The sequence below is a fragment of the Scylla paramamosain genome, chromosome 25 (genome assembly GCF_035594125.1).
Source record: "Scylla paramamosain isolate STU-SP2022 chromosome 25, ASM3559412v1, whole genome shotgun sequence".
NCBI classification, from domain to species: Eukaryota; Metazoa; Arthropoda; class Malacostraca; order Decapoda; family Portunidae; genus Scylla; species Scylla paramamosain.
The window spans coordinates 2,877,501-2,887,500 of NC_087175.1; the positions used below are offsets into that span (position 1 = coordinate 2,877,501).

At 42.9% G+C, this 10,000-nt stretch overlaps 1 protein-coding gene across 1 annotated transcript in view; it reads right to left on the minus strand.

The window, feature by feature from the left end:
• Positions 1–1,086: 1,086 nt before the first annotated feature.
• The window catches only part of LOC135113092 (uncharacterized), a 39,824-nt gene continuing 30,910 nt past the window's right edge, over positions 1,087–10,000 (minus strand). Inside the window, exons 6-8 of the mRNA XM_064028120.1 lie at positions 8,761–8,933; positions 5,011–5,140; positions 1,087–1,948 (exon numbers count right to left, since the gene is read on the minus strand). Of these exons, the coding sequence (XP_063884190.1) occupies positions 1,248–1,948; positions 5,011–5,140; positions 8,761–8,933 (1,004 nt within the window). The 3' untranslated portion in view covers positions 1,087–1,247. The remainder of the gene's footprint in view (positions 1,949–5,010; positions 5,141–8,760; positions 8,934–10,000) is intronic.

Genomic DNA, 10,000 nt, shown 5'->3' on the forward strand with positions numbered 1-10,000 from the left:
CCTTCTCTTATTTCTCGTCTTCCTTCTCCAATTTCTCCTCCTCCTCCTTCTCCTCCTCTTACTTATCTCGCTCTTCCTCCAATTATTGCTATTTCTGTTTTCTCCCTCCTCCTCCTCCTCCTCCTCCTCCTCCTCCTCCTCCTCCTCCTCCTCCTCCTCCTCCTCCTCCTCTTCCAGCTCCCACATGATACAACAACAACAACAACAACAACAACCACGAACATTACTACTGCTACTACTACTTACTACTACTACTACTACTACTACTACTACTACTACTACTACTACTACTACTACTACTACTACTACTACAACAACTACTGCAACTCACCACCACCATCACCACTACTACTACTACCACCACCACCAGTACTACTAACAACAACATCAACAACAACAACAACAACAACAACAACAACAACCATAACCGTCACTACACTTGAGAGAGTTTCCACGCAAAGTTTCCTCACTCACTTTAGAGTCACAGAACCGAGACAGAGAGGAGGAGGAGGAGGAGGAGGAAGAGGAGGAGGAGAAGGAAGATTAGCAAGACTAGCAAGATTTCGATGCTAAAATATTTGGACGCGTGTCTCATTTGAATGCTACTGTGTCTTCTCCTCCTCCTCCTCCTCCTCCTCCTCCTCCTCCTCCTCCTCCTCCTCCTCCTCCTCTTCGTGGTAGATAAAACAAAAGAGAGCATTAGGATACATTTATTATAATACTCAGAACAAAAATATACAGATTAACACTGACATCTCTCTCTCTCTCTCTCTCTCTCTCTCTCTCTCTCTCTCTCTCTCTCTCTCTCTCTCTCTCTCTCTCTCTCTCTCTCTCTCTCTCTCTCTCTCTCTCTCTCTCTCTCTCTCTTGATAGGCACACAGAACGCGTCTCAGAAAGCCTGTGTGTGTGTGTGTGTGTGTGTGTGTGTGTGTGTGTGTGTGTGTGTGTGTGTGTGTGTGTGTGTGTGTGTGTGTGTGTGTGTGTGTGTGTGCGTATTGAAGTTGGTTTCATGTACGTGTGTGTGTGTATGTGTGTGTGTTCAAAGAGAAGATAGTGGCGTTGGCAGGAGCAGCAATGTAGGGCAGATTCTCTCTCTCTCTCTCTCTCTCTCTCTCTCTCTCTCTCTCTCTCTCTCTCTCTCTCTCTCTCTCTCTCTCTCTCTCTCTCTCTCTCTCTAATTCACACACCGGTGGTAAGAAGGGCGTCGTGCTACGTTAGAGAAAGAAAGATAGCTCTACGTAATTGAATTAAGCTGTGACGTTGAGCACAAGATACGAAGAGAGAAATAAAGAGAGGAGCAAGAAGAGAAAAAGAAGTGCGGGAGGAGGAGGAGGAGGAGAAGAAGAAGAAGGAGGAGGAGGAGGAGGAGGAGGAGGGATAAATGAGATAAAATCACGACAAAAACACTGCTTTAAGTACTGGAAGAGGAGGAAGGAAGAGGAGAAGGAGGAAGAGGAGGAGTAGGAAGAGGAGGAGGAGGAGGAGGGGAGGGGAGAATAAAGGAAGAAGGCAAAACAAAGAAACTTCCTCCCATAATTACAGAGAGAGAGAAAGGAGGAAAAAATAAAAGGAGGAGAGAAAGGAAAGCAATCCTCACCTCCTCCTCTTCCTCCTCCTCCTCCTGCTCCTCCTCTTTCCCTCCATGGCCAGAGATCAAGAAGAGAGTAGGAAGAAGAGAGGAAGAACACACTAATAGACTTAATCACTACGGAGAGAAAGGAAAGGAGGAGGAGGAGAAGGAGAAAGGAGTAAGGAAGAAGAAGTAAAGTCGCTGCGGTCACTCCTGCTAATCCCAAGGAGGAGGAAGCGGGGAGGGGAAGGATATGAGGGAGGGAAGCACCGAGGAGGAAGTAGATGGCGAGGCAGGGCGGCAGGGGGGCAGGGGTGAGGCAGGGGCTGGAGCTGGTGATGTTTAGACCGCTCTGTTGAATGGCTGCCTCCTGCTTGCCTGTGGGAGAGGGAAGAAGTGAGAGTGGGTATGATAACGCTAAAGGCTGTATTCAGAAACGCTTTGCTGTCTACGTCTCTCTCTCTCTCTCTCTCCCACCAAGACTGTTTTCAAAGGCCACAGAAATTATTAGCTAGGTTCTCAAGAGTGTTTCGCCTGTTAATCATGTAGAAGTCTTGTTAGTATTTCATTAGAGCCGCAAAAGTATCCTTAAAAATCTGTGTAACTTCAACTAAAAGGGTTTTGAATGTAGTGGACGTGTGGCCAGATGTGTTTCAGGATATCAAAGTGGCATGTTTTGAAATACTTCTTTGCCGTGCTTCCATTACTTTCAAAAGGGTTTTTAAAGATATTTTTTATGACAGATTAACAAGGTTTCTACGTTATTAACAAAAGTAGCACTCTTGAGAACCCGGCTAGTTTTCTCTGCGGCCTTGGAAAAGTCGTGGTAAAATTACAAGGGTTTTTTTATTTTATTTTATTTTTTTTTTTACGTTCTAGTGACAGATTAACAAGATTTTTACGTTATTAACAGAAGAAACACACTTGAGAACCTGGCTGATCTTCTCTGTGGCCTTTGAAAATGCTCGTGGTGAAATTACAGAGGATTTTAATTATTTCTTTTTTTTTCTCTCTTTTTTTACATTCTAGTGACAGGTTAACAAGATTCTCACATTATTAACCTGAGAAACACTCTTGAGAACCCGGCTGATCTTCTTTGTGGCCTTTGGAAAGAATCATGGTGAGAGCGAAGCGTTTCTGAATACGTTTGTAAGGCAAGTATGTTGAAAAGCTTTTGTTCTCTCATCAGGGGTGTTGTTCAAAGGACCCGGTGATGATTGGTTGGGTGTTTTCATCCCATTAGTGGTGCGGGATCTGTTAAACTGTCTCTTAATCATGGAAACACTCTTCGAAAGGCCAGCAATACTTTCCACTAGAAAATGTTGAAGGTGTAGTGTCTTTTGTCAAACCTTCACAAACTTTAAAAAAAAATAATTAGATACGTTAATGAGTTCGTTTCCCTGGAGATTGTTAAACTATCGCGTGAATTGTGGAAGCACCTTTGAAAGCCTTAATAGCATTCACAAGTGTTTAAGTATTACAAAAATCATGAAGATGTCCTTGGAAACCTCTATAAATTCCACTACTGACTGTTAAACTATCACAATCATGAAAACACCTCTGAAAACATTAATAACTTTCACAACTGCTTAAATATCACAATAATTAGACAAAAACGCTCTTCAGAACTTTAATTGCTTCCTCTACTGACTGTTAAACTATCACAATCATGAAAGCACCTCTGAAAACCTTAATAACTTTCACAACTGCTTAAATATCACAAGAATTAGACAAAAATGCCCTTTAGAACCTCAACTACTTCCACTGCAGACTGTTAAACGATCACGGGAATCATTTAAACACTTTTGAAAACCCCAACACGTACGTTCCACTAAAGATTATTAGATTATTGCAGAAAGTCGTAAAATCACCCTTAAAACCATCAACAACCTGCAATAAAGTTTGTTAAAAGTTGCCAAGATAAGACGAGACGCGGAAATGTCAATGATGTTAAAATTATTAGATTCCAGAATTCGTTTAACCCTTTCACTGGTACGTTTTCTGAAATCTGGGGAAAATGTGAAAAAAAGATGAAAAAAAAGAAAAAGATAGGAAGACAAAAAAAAAACAAAACATGTATTTGCTCGTTGTTTTCTCTCCGTTTAAATTAATAATATGATTTTGAAAGCCACAACTGACAGCAAAAAATAAATAAATAAATAAATAAACAAATATATATAGGAATAAATAAACTTAAAAATCATTCAATAGTTCAGATTAATATTTTACTCCTTAAACTAGAATTCCCTTCTCGCCAAATAAAGTAGTAGTAGTAGTAGTAGTAGTAGTAGTAGTAGTAGTAGTAGTAGCAGTAGTAGTAGTAATAGTAGTAGTAGTAGTAGATCAAATTAATCTTTTTACTTCCTACACCAGTTTCATTCTCGTTTAAAAGTCTATTTTGTCTAGTGAGTGAAGTAACAAGCGTCCAGTCATCCCCGTCGAGTAGTTCAGGTAGTTAAAAGTGTTAAGTTGGAAGAATAATCAGGTTAAGGTAACGATTAGATAAATGTGAGAATTGGATGGAGAAGATAATTAATTAGATTCAGGTGAAGAAATTCGATAAAGGGTGGAATTGTGTCCGTGTGTGTGTGTGTGTGTGTGTGTGTGTGTGTGTGTGTGTGTGTGTGTGTGTCGAGGTGTGGGTGTAAAGAGAGATTATATTTATTGATGACAACTTAAAAAAAAAAATCTGTCTTTTCTTTCATTGTACGAGTATGTCTGTTTTTCTGCCTGGTTGCCTGTCTCTCTGTCTGTCTGTCTGTCTGTCTGTCTGTTTATATGTCTGTTTATTTGCCTTTCCGCCTGTTCGTCTCTGTCTGTATATTTTCTGTTCGTTTGTCTGTCTCTCTACCTGTCTGCCTCTCTGTCTATCAGTCTACTTCTGTCTCTATCTGTATGTTTATATCCATTTATGTATGTATGTATGTATGTATGTCACTGTTTATCTGTGTGTCTGTCTGTCTATCTGTGTGTCTGTTTATCTGTCTGTCCATATGTCTGTCTATCTGTGTGTCTGCATATTAATCCTTTATTTCTATCTGTTTACTTATATATCAATCTAGCTCTCCGTCTGTCTGTTTATCTGTCTGTCTATAAAGGAACACAGAAGTCACAGCAACAACAACAACAGCAACAACAACAACAACAAGGACAAAAGCACAGGTACTCTCTCTCTCTCTCTCTCTCTCTCTCTCTCTCTCTCTCTCTCTCTCTCTCTCTCTCTCTCTCTCTCTCTCTCTCTCTCTCTCTCTCTCTCTAAAAATGACGTAATTGAAACTCTTAATGAAAAACGAAAGGACACCAAAATGACAAATTGTGATGGTCAAGGGATTAATTAAGACTGTACACACACACACACACACACACACACACACACACACACACACACACACACACACACACACACACACACACACACACACACACACACACACACTCACCCTGATGGACATGCACCCTCACAGACGCGGGGTGGGATCCTGCAGGGACACAGGAGTACATGCCGGAGTCCTTTGCTGCCACGCCGGACACAAGGAGGCGGGCAGCTGTCTCTCCTCGTTGGTGGTCGATCTGAGGGGAAAGGGAGGGAGGGGGGTGAGATGGGAGGTGAGGGGTGAAGGTTAAGGGGATATTGAACTACGATATTTAGCAGTTAAATGGTTAGAAGGCATAATGGTGTGAGGGGAATTAGAAAGCAAGGAGTGAGGGGAAAATGGTGAGGGAAAAGTGAGGAGGAGAGGTGAGGGGTTTTGAAATGCAGAATTGAGTGAGTGTAGTTGTTTGAAATATCCAAGACAGAGATGTGCCGGAGGGGAAAGGCTCAGGTAGAAAGTGAGGGGAAAGCAAGGGAAAGGCGAGAGGACTGAGGGGCTTTTTGAAATGTAGACTTGAGGAGTGTTAGATGTGTAGGAAAGAGTAACATGGCTGAGGGGAAATGGGCAGGAAGGCAGGCAGGCAGGCAGGTGAGGGGAAACAGACAGATAAGTGACAGCAAAGTGAGGGGAAACGTGAGAGGAGTGAGGGGTTATTGAAATGGGGGAGTGCCTACCTTAGCAGTCTTGAAAAAGGGTAATACGAGGGGAAATGGCTCGGAGTGTGAGGGAAAAAAATGAGGGGAAATGTCAGAAAAGTGAGGGGAAAAGTGAGTGCTATTAAAAAACGTAGATTTGAGAAGTGTATATGGCTGAAATATGGAAAGGGTAATAGAGTTTGAGGGGAAATACACAGGTGGGTGAGGGGAAACAGGGAAAAAATGAGGGGAATAAGAAATAATAAGCCATTAAACTGTAGAACTTAGTTATAAGTGCTACCAATGAAGAAAAGGTGATATGAGGGGAAAGGGGCAGGTAAGTGAGGGGAAACTGAGGGGAAACAAGAGGTGAGGATTGAGGGGTTACTTAGACGAAGTGTATGTATTTGGAATGTGGACAAGGATAATATGATTTTAGGGGAAACAGACACGCATATGAGGGGAAAGGTGAAGAGAGAGAGAGAGAGAGAGAGAGAGAGAGAGAGAGAGAGAGAGAGAGAGAGAGAGTGGAAAATTGATATGTCATAGAATTGGGAACTGCAAAGGTGTCAGCCAGTGTGGACAGAGTAATATGGGTTAAGGGGAACTGGACAGGTAGAGAGTGAGGGGAAACTGAAGGGAAAATGAGGAGTGAGGGCAAAACATGAATAAGTAAAAGGGTTAAGACAGAATTCAAGGTGGCAAGAATGTTAAAAGAATATAAGAAAATATACCTGAGGGGAAATATGAGGGAAAAAAATAGGAGGTGAGGGGAAAAGTGGAATAAGAAGGTAGAAATGCAATGAAATTAACAAGTGTAGTTTACAGGAAATTTGAAAAGCGTTGAAAGGGTAATGTAGATGAGGGGAAAAGGAGGGGGAAATAATGAACAGAGGGGAAAGAAGAGGAGGTAAGAGAAAGAGGGAAGAGAGGGAGAGAGAGAGAGGGAGATGAAGAGGAAGGAATGTAGAAGAATTGAAAAGTGCAAGGGGAAGTGGAATTAAAAGAGAAGGAGGAGGAGGAGGAGGAGGAGAGGAGATGAAGGAGATAAAATAAAAGAAGTAAGAGGAAATAATAAGGAAATGGAAGAGGGAAGGAGGAAACGAAGAGGAAACATAGAAGGGAAGGGAGGAAAAGAAGGAGAAAAAGAAAATTAGAGGAACCAAGGAAGGAGTAAATTAAGAGAAAATGTGGAAGGAAAGGGAGGAAAAGGGAAAAAGGAAATTAGAGGAAAGAAGCAAGGAAAGAAGGAAGTAAGGAAGGAAGGAAGGAAGGAAGGAGGGAAGGAAGGAAGGCAAAGAACATAAATACTTTTCATTCGTCCATTAAATGTTGTAGCCATGTCTTCAGAGGAGGAGGAGAAGGAGGAGGAGGAGGAGGAGGAGGAGGAGGAGGAGGAGGAGGAGGAGGAGGAGGAGGAGGAGGAGGACTCAAGCGCTTTTAGGTAGTTACTGAAACCACCTCCGTCATCCACTTTTCATCCACCTCCTCCTCCTCCTCCTCCTCCTCCTCCTCCTCCTCCTCCTCCTCCTCCTCCTCCTCCTCCTCCTCCTCCTCCTCCTCCTCCTCCTCCTCCTCCTCCTCCTATATCCTCTTTTTCCTTCTCTACCTCTCCCTCCTCTTCCTCTTCCTCCTCCTCTTCCAGCCCCGTCCATCGATCCACCTATCCTCTCTCTCTCTCTCTCTCTCTCTCTCTCTCTCTCTCTCTCTCTCTCTCTCTCTCTCTCTCTCTCTCTCTCTCTCTCTCTCTCTCTCTCTCTCTCTCTCTCTCTCTCTCTCTCGGACAATCACCGCTCGCTCTATTCGAGAGAGAGAAATTTACAACCTCTCTCTCTCTCTCTCTCTCTCTCTCTCTCTCTCTCTCTCTCTCTCTCTCTCTCTCTCTCTCTCTCTCTCTCTCTCTCTCTCTCTCTCTCTCTCTCTCTCACACACACACACACACACACACACACACACCTGGGAGTGAAGGAAGGAAGGAAGGAAGGAAGGCGGTAAACTTATTTTTTTAGTTCCTCATTCAAGCAATAGATGGTGTTGTGTTTCTCTTACAGTGTCTCATCTTATTCCCCTTCCGTTTATTGACACACCTGACTCTCTCTCTCTCTCTCTCTCTCTCTCTCTCTCTCTCTCTCTCTCTCTCTCTCTCATGTGCAACACGTCCTGCTAATTAACGTGGGGTTCACCTGTGCAACTGTGTTAGGACAGGTGTTGGAGAGAGAGAGAGAGAGAGAGAGAGAGAGAGAGAGAGAGAGAGAGAGAGAGAGAGAGAGAGACAGGATGACAAAGGACAAATGTGACCTCATCAACGTTTAAAACACCACAAGAGAGAGAGAGAGAGAGAGAGAGAGAGAGAGAGAGAGAGAGAGAGAGAGAGAGAGAGAGAGCAGTAACAACAACTCACAACTCACCGCACTCTCTCAAAACGTCACACAGAAAGAGAGAGAGAGAGAGAGAGAGAGAGAGAGAGAGAGAGAGAGAGAGAGAGAGAGAGAGAGAGAGAGAGAGAGAGAGGGGATCTGATTCCAATGCTCAGGTCTGTACGGGGATTAGAAAATGTTACGCAGGGGAGCTTTTGTCAGGGGAGGAAGGAAGTGGGGGGGGGGATCTTAAGTGTAGGCTGGGAGGGAAGGAGAGAAATAAATAAAGAAGGGAGGGAAGGAAGGAAAGGGAAGGAAAAACAAGAAGGAAGGAAGGAAAGAAAGAAAATTTGAAGGAAGAAATATACGAAGAGGGAAGGAAAGAAATAACGGAAAGAAAAGAAAGAAGAAAATAATAAAAATGGAAAGAAGAAAAATGAAAGGAAAAAGAAACAAACAAACAAACAAACATACAAAAAAAAATACAAAAACCTATGCAATGTTTAATTCTATATCACAGGCTTCCTTGGGATTAGGTTAGGTCAAGTTAGGTTAGAGTTGGATACGTCAGGTCAGGTCAAGTTAAATTAAGTTAGGTTTGGTGAAGTTAGGTTAGATTAAATTAGGTTAGAGTTAGGTTAGATTAGGTTAAGTTGGGTTAGGTTAGGTTAGGATAAGATTATGATGGTAGTGGTGGTGGTGGTAGTGGTGGTGGTGGTAGTGGTGGTCGAGATAGTGAAAAAAAGTAGGCGAAGGAGAGCAACAGGAGAAGGAGAATGAAGAAGAAGAAGAAGAGTAGATTAAACACCTGCCCTACGCCTCACCTTGAGCTTGATCCCGCCCCGGTGAGAATTGTAGTCCAGCATGGCGGTGTCGTGGTACCAGTACACCAGGGTGGAGGGGCCGTAGGTAGACACGACCACGCAGGTGAGGGCCAGCGTGGAGCCCTCCTCGATGTAGAGCTCTGGGGGGCCTTCGATTCTCACGCGGAGATGCCCTGGTGGTGGTGTTGGTGGTGGTGTTGGTGGTGGTGGTGGTGTTGGTGGTGGTGTTGGTGGAGAGAGAAGGATATACAAATAACGAAAACAAATTAATAACTGAGAAATCCATGTGGATCTAAAAACCCACCATATTCTGAATCACTTCCACTCCACATCTCCACTACACTCAAAAGGCTCTAGCTGAAGTTATACGTGTCTCTGAGCGTGTTTTTACGGTCTTAATGACAGATTAACTAGTTTTCAGCAATTTTAACAGGAGAAACACGCTTGAGAACCCCGCTGATCATCTTCGTGGTTCGTCAAAATAGCCGTGGTTAGAGAGCAGAGCGATTCACGAATACAGACGTGACATACAAGTGATGAGACATTGAGGCGAGTTGTGGGCGGAGATCAAGACACACACGAGTTATTGGGCGAGTTTCATCCCGCTCTGATTCTCCTGAAGAAGCCAAAAGCGAAATTAGGTACGTATAAACTTTATTCATATCGTCCGTGTCTCCCGCTAACCCCGCCCCCGAACATGACAAGGGTGGTGCAGAGTTCTCCAGTGTCAGTAATCAAGATGCGACACGAGGTAGCAGGTTCAAGGTTGTTGTTAGTTAGATTTTAACCCTTTCAGTGCTAGTTGACCTTTTCCATAATCATGTACTACTTTTAAGATGTTTATTTGTTTATTTTTTCTTTATTAATCTTAAAAATGCTCTTCTGTAACTTGACAAAGATTAAGTTAAGCTCTTTTCTTTTCTTTTCTTTTTTTTTTCTTTCTCTTCGTCTTTATGTCCACCTAAACAGATTATTACAGTATTGCCAAGATTAACAAAAGACGGCCATAGCAGGAAAAAGGGTTAAAGAGATAGAAGGAAACTGGTTTTGAAATAGGGATAGCTGACAGAAATACACCTAGTAATTAGGTTGTTAGTGCCGAGTCAGTGGGAAGCTATTAATTAATCCTTTGACCGCTATTTAGTACATCTTAATCACCAATCCCCCTAAGACATCGTGACTTGTTCTTCAGCCACCTCTAGCTTTTAAAATGTTCAGAAATTGCAAAAATCTATTGTTT